The following is a 9,467-nucleotide window of genomic DNA, read 5'->3' as shown; positions in this document are numbered from 1 at the left end:
TAACTACAATAAGTTACAAAGTTCCATTTCATTAAGATGAAGTTAAGCAACGATAAACCCCCCCGCGCCCGCCCCCACGCCCCGGTTTTTTGTGTGGTTTTTTTGGTAACTCACACAAAAAACCTGCTTATGAAAGATGAGTGCTGCTCATGCTCCAAAATGGTTTTAGCATTTCAAATATAAGTATTTTTAAATTGAAATATTCCAATTGTTTTTTTTTTTTTTTTTTTTTTATTCTTTTTTTTTTCCAGTTTGATGGCTCATAACCTCCTTGGCCCCCTTTTTTTTTTTTTCCACCACAAAAAAATATTTCACATTATAGAGATACACAACCATTGTGAATCTAGTTATGAGTACAGAAAAATGTTCGGAGGCATTTTTCATCAGTGTTTCATGATAATCAAAATGGTGCATCCACAAAGTTTCTCCCAACACATAGCAAGTACTAGACATAGCCAAGACGTAATCAGAAACTTTATACAAAATAGGCGTCGCTTTTTCCTTATTCTCCAGGACTGAGAAATGTGAAAATATGAGAAAAATTCAGTCAATAAAATGGAATTGTTCATGAAGAAGTAGGTTGTTTTGCATGTAGATTCTTAATAGTTTAAATAAAATCTTTAAACAAAGTCTTTTTTTTTTTTCTTTTTTTTGTGGGTTTTTTTTTTTGTTGTGGGGTTTTTTTATTTTTTCCTGTAGCATTTCGATTTTGTTGCTGATTCTGCGTGAAGATACTGCTTCCATCAGCATGTCTTAATATACTAAACTTGTCCCCTAAGCCCATCCTCTGCAGCTTGGTGCTACGGTAGGTAAACAAAAGTGACTTTACATTGGCGGGACTACAAGCCCGGACATGGCTAAAAGAAAAAAGAGAAGAAAAGGAGCTGTTATTGGCACGCTGGGCTCAGAGCCACCACGGGACGGGGCGGGAGGACGCAGAGCCCGGCTCCTCCACGGCATCCCCAGAGCAAGGACCACGGACACTCCTCCCAGCAAAACACACCCCACGCAGCCTCTCCTCGAGAAAGGAGCAGAACGTCCCCACTTCCCCAGGCTCAATCCTCTCCAGGCTCCTGACAACTCCTCCGGCTGTATCCCCATCCCCTGGGGACATCCCCAACAATCACCTCCTCGTGCCCTGGGCAGAAAACCTCATTTCCCATTGTTCTACTTCATGATAAAAGCAAGACTGAGCAAGCCAAGGACTCTCCAAGACCAAAACCAAGAACTCTAAACCTTCTCCCAAGCCTAGAGCTCAAGCACCATAAAAATACATTATATTAATACTCCTGACCAGCCATATCCTGGGGTTTCTTAACATATAAAGGCTAGATGCCAGCAACCACTGTTTTTTCCTAGTTAACTCTTTGGTAGAAGCACAATTTAGACAGTCTTTAATTTTAGTGTTGTTTAATTTTTGCCATAATGATATTTCTCATTAATTTATGTACAACAGATATTAATAAATTTGTTCGTGTAGCGATGTGAACTTCAATTTCTCAGTCCATTAATTTCAACAATATTAATTTATTTCAGATTCGCCGTTGCAGCTTTACGGTTTGGAAAAGCTGGGTCTGTACACATTTCATAGGTAACACAACCACAACCAGCATTGCTCCAACAGCTGCACCCAGAGCCTGGAGCAGCCCCTGGTCCTGCCAGAGCCTTCTCTGGATTTGGGTGGAGTTAAACCTCTCTAAAACACAGATGAGGTGATGTTTGTGAAACAGGATAAAGTCTTCCAACTCTGTCATTTTTCTCCCCAATTAAACGTGTTGAAAATGTCAAAATCCAAACTGAAGTTATAATTTTGCAATATTCTTCATAATGAATGTTTTCAACCTAACTAGCAACTTAAGTTACAAAATTTAACTGGAGAACAGTGGTTATATTGGCAGAGAGCCTTTCTACCCAAAATATTCCGATTCCTTATCATGTTTTCAGAGAATCACAGACTCATTCAGGTTGGAAAAGGTCTCCAAGATCACCAAGTCCAATCTGTCCCCAATCCCGACCTTGTACTCCAGCTCACAGCACTGAGTGCCACCTCCAGGAATTCCTTGGACTCCTCCAGGGATGGGAACTCCAAACCTCCCTGGGCAGCCCCTGCCAAGGCCTGACCACTCTCAAAAAACCCTTAAAAACAACGTTTCACTGAATCTCCTCTGTTCCACCCTTCACCAGGCCAGCTGATGACCTCACCCTGTGTTTGGACCCTGCTCTCAGTTTGGCTTTTCCTGTGGGATTCAGCACCAAATCTGTCACCATGCCAGTCTGCTTATTTGGGGTGCACCTGGCCTGGGGGTGCAGGAGATCATTTTATGGAACAGCTGTCATGGAATCACAGAATCATTAACATTGGAAAAGACCTTTAAGGTCAAGTCCAACATCAACCAGCACTGTTGTGGTTCACCACTAAACCGTGTCCTCAAATGCCTCGTGCTGCAATTCAACCATCAGCTGCTCCACCCCTGGCAGGGTCCAAGGCCAGGTTGGACAAAGCTTGGAGCAATTTAGGATAGTAGAAAATGTCCCTGCCCATGGCAGAAGGTGGGACAGGATGGCCTTTAAGGTGCCTTCCAACCAAACCATGCTAAGATTCTGCTGTGTGAAAATTTAGATTATCTGCTGCCAAAATATCTCAGTTCTTTAATTTAACCATTTTTGTTGAACTCTCTCTTTGGCACAGTCTGAGAGGGGATGCAAGGTTGGTGCTCCAGATGTGCGTTTCACAATTTATTTTAGTAGCAATCTTTGACAATTGTGAATTTCTGCGCTGAGCTTCCTGCTGTGCAAATTGATACCAAACGCCTTCTTAAAGAAAAATGAGCTGGTGAGTTTTTTAATAATAATTTTAATACTTTCATCTGGAGGAAGACCAGAAAATTAAGCAGGATGCAATTTTAAAAGAATATAGAGAGCCTTTTGCTGTGCATTATAGTCCTATAACCAGAGAGCAATATCTTTCACAATCTATAGAAAGCAAATTACTATTGAAAACCAAATTTTGAACACATACTGTGCTTCCAACTTTGCAGCGAGCCAGTAGTCTCTCGCTAAAAAATTTCTTTTCTAGCTTTACTGTTCATTGTTTTAAACAGGAAAAGACTCTCTGCCCTAAGGAGCACACACGATAGGATCCTGCTCTTAAAAAATTCGTGTGAGTACTTGACTTTCTGGTCATAGACTATGGAGGTCATGCAGAGTCAACAAGATTGCGGCTTTTTGGATACGGCCCAAAAGCCCTTTTCTGTAGGCTTACTCACAGGAGTGAGTCAGGCCCTGGGGACAGCAGGGAGAGAGTTCTCCTCCAAGAGCTGCAGCTTCTGAGTGCTGGCCCTCCTTAGGCTGGCAGTGGCCATGCAGCTGGCACGGGTGCAGCAAAGGAGGGGAGAAAACACCAGCCCTGGCTGGCATTGCCCCCAGCCTGACCTCTCTGAGATCTCCTAGATTGTCTTTTTCACTCTTAACCTCTGTCTTCATCATTGAATCATCAAATCCCAGATTGGTTGGGGTTGGAAGGGATCTTAAGGACCATCTCATTCCAACCCCCTGCCATGAGCAGGGACACTTTCCACTGGAAGGCGTCTTGGATCTCTTTACCAAAAAAGTGTCACCTACAGATGTCTCCATGCTCACTCTTGGGCAGTAGGTCCTACAGCACAGAGAGGGGTTTGGGGTTGTGCTTACAGGGAGCAAGATCTTGCTTCTGCTGTGATGGGCTCGGGTGGTCCTGATGCTCAGGGTTACATCAGCACAAGCCAGAAATCAGAGCAGCTCAATTCCTGTTTGACTCTTTGTTAAGGAACAAAACAATCCCCCTGAGGTCCAGCTGGAACTGCTCAATTCTGCTGTTCTCACCAACTCAGATGTACCACAGGCAGCATTCTTCCCACACAGAGATACCCTACAGTGGTTTACCCACCAGGGAGGGGTCAATTAACCCCCAAATCCCTGCAAAAGGATCACCCTTGTCTGAATCTGAATTCTTATCCATTCTTATCCAAGGCCCTGCTTATCCATAAACTTCAGGATTTGCCTCTTATGCACCACCAGTGACCATGAGCTCTTACTGCCCTCTTGGCTTGCCTGAATGTGACCATTCCTAACAGTGACATCTCCTCAGCTGTGGCTCAGCTCCTTCACACCCTGCCCTAAAATGAGACTCTGTACTTGAAGATCACCAAAAACACTTCAGCTGCATTGGACTGCAGCTCTCAAACTCCATATTTTAACTTAATGTAGAAAATGTGCTGATCAGAAAGCTCTCAAGGTGATTGTACAGAGTCCAGAAAGCAACTAATTAAACTTTAAAAAGGGATCCCTGACAACAAACGACTGAGAAAATAGGAAGGAAGAAGCAGAAACTCCCTAATGAACTCTATGTATCAAATGCAGTGTAGATAAGTACCAACACAGGAGTGTTGGTGGTTTTTCTTGACGATGTCTCATGAAGGAAGGAGCTGACAAACTCACCCCTGTCCTGCCCTCAGCCCTGGCTGAGATCTGTGAGTATGAATGGGTGAATTTGAGGGCTTTTGTGAGCTCAGTCTGAACTGACTCAAGGAATCAAGGTGGAAAAAGGGATGGTGCCCCTGTTGGGATGGTGAAGGAGCTCACAGAGGACTCCTGGGTGGGGGAGGTGAGGGGGTGCTGAGGCCCTGGCACAGGGAAAGCTGTGACTGCCCCATCCCTGGAAGTGTCCAAGGCCAGGCTGGACTGCCCTTGGAGCAGCCTGGGACAGTGGCAGGTGTCCCTGTCCAAAGCTGGAACTAGATGGTCTTTAAGGTCCCTTCCAACCTAAACCATTCCAGGGTTCTGTGGTTCCATGTCCGTTCCCTAACTCCCACAATACTGAGCATCACTCTGTGGTGCTGTCTACTTTGCATAAATTATGCACATATTTTTGCCACAACCCTGGAAGTCTCTGCTCTAACTAGCAGGCCAGAAGGACATTCTGCCTGTTTCTCTGGGTCGTTCTGCTCAACACAAAATCACTCAGGTTCAGCTGATGGAGGAAAATCGACAATTTTTATTAAATTAATTATTTATTTATCTATGTATTGTCTATTTATTTTCAACACTTGATTTTCAGTTCAGCTGCTGATCCAAAACCCAAAAGTATGATCCCAAAAGGATGATCCCAGAAGGATGATCCTAGAAGGATCCTGCATGGATTGCAGCATCCAAAAAACACAGGTTGAAGGCATGGTTGGGTCTTCACTGGGCTCTCTGGGCATGAAAAATCTTAGTGCAAAGTGAGGTTTGGCTCAGTTTGAGAACTGAACTCATGACCTATTTAACAAATCAGTATGGGCTGATTCCAAGTCATCTTCTGAGCTTTATACAAAAATAATTTTGTACCTGAGGATGGGGTCTTGGGGAGCTGCTAAGGGACATTGGGTGCTCAGTGCAGGCATTCAGCCCTCCCAGTTCTCCCTAAAACCCTGCTTTGAGATAATCTATAGATTTTAAGTACCTAAAACCTTGAGTATATGACAGGAAGACCCTTACATATTGAAATGGCAAAAGTCTGGATCATTTAAATTTAGATATTTAAATGATTGTGTCTATCAGAGTAAAACAAAATCAATTAGTTGATATTCCTTCCTCAGATCTAAGCCATATGTTACCACATTTATTTTTTTATTTTTGTCTATTTTTTATTATTTATTTTATTATCTCATTTTCCCTTTTTTTCAGTGTTTACTTTTCATACCAGTGTCTTCTTAGAAAAAGAGGAAACTAGGACACTGGATTATTTTATGAATGGATTATCTTTTCTAAGAATATGGATATCATTTTCCATTTACAGCAGTACCACAGTGAAGCTTCACTAAAGAAATAACGCAAAAAACTTTTAATTTAATTATCCTTTCCTTTAGTATCATGCTACAATGAGTTTGTGCATCTGGATTCTCAGCTCTTTGTTGACCTGAGTGCATAACAAGGTCCCAGATGGGTTTTTTTGGGCCAAGAAGGTAAGAGCAAGCTACAGGAAGATTCATTTTGAGATCCTGGCGTGGATTTGGGATGGGCAGGCAGCTGGAGTGGGGTTGGGATGATGTCTCTCCAAAGTACCTTCAGCACCCCACAAAATGCTGGTGTCCAGAACTGGTTTGGCAAATTAAAATCCTTCTCATCTCTTTGCCTGTGAGTTGGATTGGGATTATGGGAGTCATGGTGATACAAAGGATAAATAATCCCATGCTGCTGCTGCTGCTGAACTGAGGAAGTCAAGAGGAGTGACGACCTCGGGGATGAGACTGCCCTCAACCCTTCCTGGTTTCAAAGGGATCTGAAGCGCCTCAATTTACTGCACTGTGCACTGAGACTCCAGCAGAGGCAGACAAACCTTCCCAGTGACTCTAATGCACCCACATGCATGTCAAAATACTCCCTAAAAGTGGGAGAATTGGACATGAGTCTTCCTTTTTAAGGTGACTTCTTTCTTTGTGTTTTTATTCTCGCATTGTGCTGTAATTCCTCCTGCCCCACACCCTGCAGGTGACCACGGACATTCTGTCACTGATTTATCAGTTGTTTCTTGCATTACCCACATGAAATCACATGGATTATATATATATTTAAAAAAAGGACAAAATATTATAATTGCCTGCCCTAATTAAAATATTTAATTCATTTAGGGATGCAACCACTCTAACACCACAGTAAGAGCTGGCACCACCAGGGCATGCAAACCACTGCATACAGGGCTGCCTAGTCCAGGAAAGCTCAGTCCACTGAGTAAGGGCTTAACCTGACTTATATTAACTTGACATATTTAAGATCACTACTGCACCCTATATAAAGTGAGGAAATCACACCCTGTCCTGCCAGAACACTGCTGGGTTTAAACATCCACAGAAATGTGTTCAGAAAACATAAAAACACCAGGAGTACACAAACCCTCCAAGAGGCATTCCGGGATACAGTCTTCCCTTAAAATTTAAGGCACGGACTCCTAAGGGAAAATGCCAGAAAAACAACTGGTGTTTGCTCTAATGCAAGCATCAAAAATGAACTAAAAACCTGAAAATCTCAGCAGACCATTCACGCTACCCTATTTCTCCCCCCTGCTTTTGCACCACTACAAGAGCACTGAAAAATCCAGCCAGGTACCTTTCCCCCCCGAGGAAAAAAGCACCAAAAAAAAAAAAAAAAAAAAAAAGCAGAGAGAAAATTGAGAGAGATCGGGCTCACCTTGAAGTCCATTTCCATTTGCACTGGTGCAAGATGGTGGAGGAGAGGCTTGGGGCCTGACAACAGGAGCGAAGGCGCTCTTTTGTTTCACTGCAGAGATGACATTGGCAGGTGAGAATGAGAAAATGCCGTGTGTACTGCTACAGTTTGAAGGGAGGGTGACCGAAGAGGCTGCCATGGTAGGGCTTGACGGCACTACTGCAATAAAGCAAAAATAATCAGGACTCAGATTGAGGTTTTCACGGCAAACACGGAAAAAGAGAGTGATAGGGCCTTGCCTCTTAAAATATATATAGATATATATATATATATAAAAAAAATATATATAAAAAAATAAAAATGAAATGCCTTGGCTTGGCCACTCTCTGGATAACAGGCAAACTCTTTTGTGTTGGACTTTTGTTACGAATTGCGCAGTCCAATTTTTATTTTGGTTTTTTTGTTTCGTTTTGTTCAGTTCGTTCTTTTTTTTTTTTTTTTTTTTTTTTTCTCTATCTGAGATTGTATTCTGGCACAAACAGATCAATTTATTATTTTCATTTTTACGTCCAGCCTCCAGAGTCACCCCTCCTTTTATCCAGTAGCTGACAATAGAGGAAATCAAAACAATGCAAGGAGTTGATTTTGTAGTAAATATGAATCTATATGATGATGCGTTACCAAAAATAGACACTTACTGCCATAAGGAGAGTTAGCTGAGGAGCCATTAAGAAATCCAGGGGAACCTGGTACACCTAGATTGGGCATGCCGGCATTGCCATATCCATTCATGCTATTGCTGACTGTGTTGTAATTGGACTGCTGAGGAGTACTGCTGGGAACATATCCTCGCGGGGAAACACTGCTTGTGTTGCGACTGTAACCTACTGTGTTAGAAACCCCCCCACCCCAAAAAAATAATGTTATTTTATAAGATAGACTTAGGGCTGGGGGGTTTCCTCATGCAGCATATATTACACAGTTTTAATTGATTGCACAGCTTTGCTCTGAGTTGTCTCTCACTGCCCTATCAACTCTTGCAGCTTGAGATAACCTTATCACGCCAACCCTACTTAAATCATCCGCGAGCACTCTATGTTGTCTCTCCTCTTAGCACAGACAGCCAACAAAAGCCCTCTTCGATCCAGCTGTGTCAGGTGCCTTCACGTTTGTCTTTAGGAGCAATTATCAACAGGCTCGAGTCCCGCTTTGTACCAACACACTGCGTGAACTTTCAGCCTCTCCGCACCTTCAAATGCCAGAGCTGAAGAGAAAAACTTTTTTGTTGTGGTGATTTACTTTAAAAGGCTGTTTTGGGGTCTTCATTTTGTGATTGATATTTTTTATGCTAACAACAAGCTTTCGTAAGGTGTAGCCATCAGTGAAAACTAATTCAAGAGCAAGTACAGAATTTTATAAGGCTTATTAGCTTGGAAACGCATTAAAAGACAATCTTTTTAGAAGAGGAAACATAGCGGAATCAGGATTTTAAACAACAATTTGTTCCTATCTGAGCAATCAATTTAATAATTACTTTGCAAGCAAAAAAAAAATGCGTTTGAACATATCTAATAATCCTGTTTCCCTCCTTTCATTAGTATCAAAATTAATTTTAAATGCAATATGCTACATGCATTTTCAATTACAACAGGTAAATTAAATCAACTATTACTTTTATTAGTAACATATATGTCACACATGCCTACAAACAAAGTATTTTAAAATCACAGACATCAAATTAAATTTATCTGTGTAAATATTCCAAAACCAGGTGGAGGTACCAAGACATAATTATTTTATAAACCAACCATACACGCTGTACATTTACTGCGAATAACAAAGAGCTTTCTACACTTTGCCAATTTTATTTTTTTTTTCCCCCACTGGAGATGCTTTATGATAACAGTAAATGAAAGAACAGGGAGAATTAAATATTACGAGAAAAGTTAAAGACGGCATTTCATTCCGCGCTCAGGCACACGGCTAGGGGGACAGAAAGAGGGAGGACACAGCGGTGACATCAGCTCGCATGAACAGGCCAAAAGCAGCCAGCAAGGTGAAGGATTAACCCTTGAAATCCCACCTACCTTGGTCGTTGGCTTGCGATGTTTCGGAGACATTGACGGCGAGCTGGCTGCTGAAGGAGTTCACGCCCATCATGCCGGTGTGGGCAGGAGTGTTGGCTAGAGTGGGGATCTGGTTGTGGTTGCGGGGCACGCTGTACAACGCCTCAGCAATGTCAGCTGCTCGTTTCAGGATTATTTCCTAGAGAGACACGAAACAAG

General features: G+C 42.4%; 1 protein-coding gene across 8 annotated transcripts in view; it reads right to left on the bottom strand.

Moving 5' to 3' along the window:
- Positions 1–243: 243 nt before the first annotated feature.
- Positions 244–9,467, bottom strand: part of EBF3 (EBF transcription factor 3) — a 123,899-nt gene continuing 114,675 nt past the window's right edge. For 3 of the 8 annotated variants that reach the window (XM_041461533.1, XM_041461535.1, XM_041461534.1), the window contains 4 exons: positions 9,270–9,447; positions 7,881–8,069; positions 7,204–7,401; positions 244–857 (listed from right to left, as the gene is read on the bottom strand). In XM_041461533.1, coding sequence (XP_041317467.1) covers positions 826–857; positions 7,204–7,401; positions 7,881–8,069; positions 9,270–9,447 — 597 coding nt within the window. In that variant the 3' untranslated portion in view covers positions 244–825. The remainder of the gene's footprint in view (positions 858–7,203; positions 7,402–7,880; positions 8,070–9,269; positions 9,448–9,467) is intronic. The other 5 variants (XM_041461536.1, XM_041461537.1, XM_041461538.1 and 2 more) reach the window with 3 other exon arrangements.

This window comes from Pyrgilauda ruficollis, unplaced genomic scaffold, assembly GCF_017590135.1.
Source record: "Pyrgilauda ruficollis isolate IOZ18807 unplaced genomic scaffold, ASM1759013v1 scaffold15, whole genome shotgun sequence".
Taxonomy (NCBI): domain Eukaryota; kingdom Metazoa; phylum Chordata; class Aves; order Passeriformes; family Passeridae; genus Pyrgilauda; species Pyrgilauda ruficollis.
Note: the sequence above shows the minus strand (reverse complement) of the source record. Positions and strands in the feature narration are given on the sequence as shown.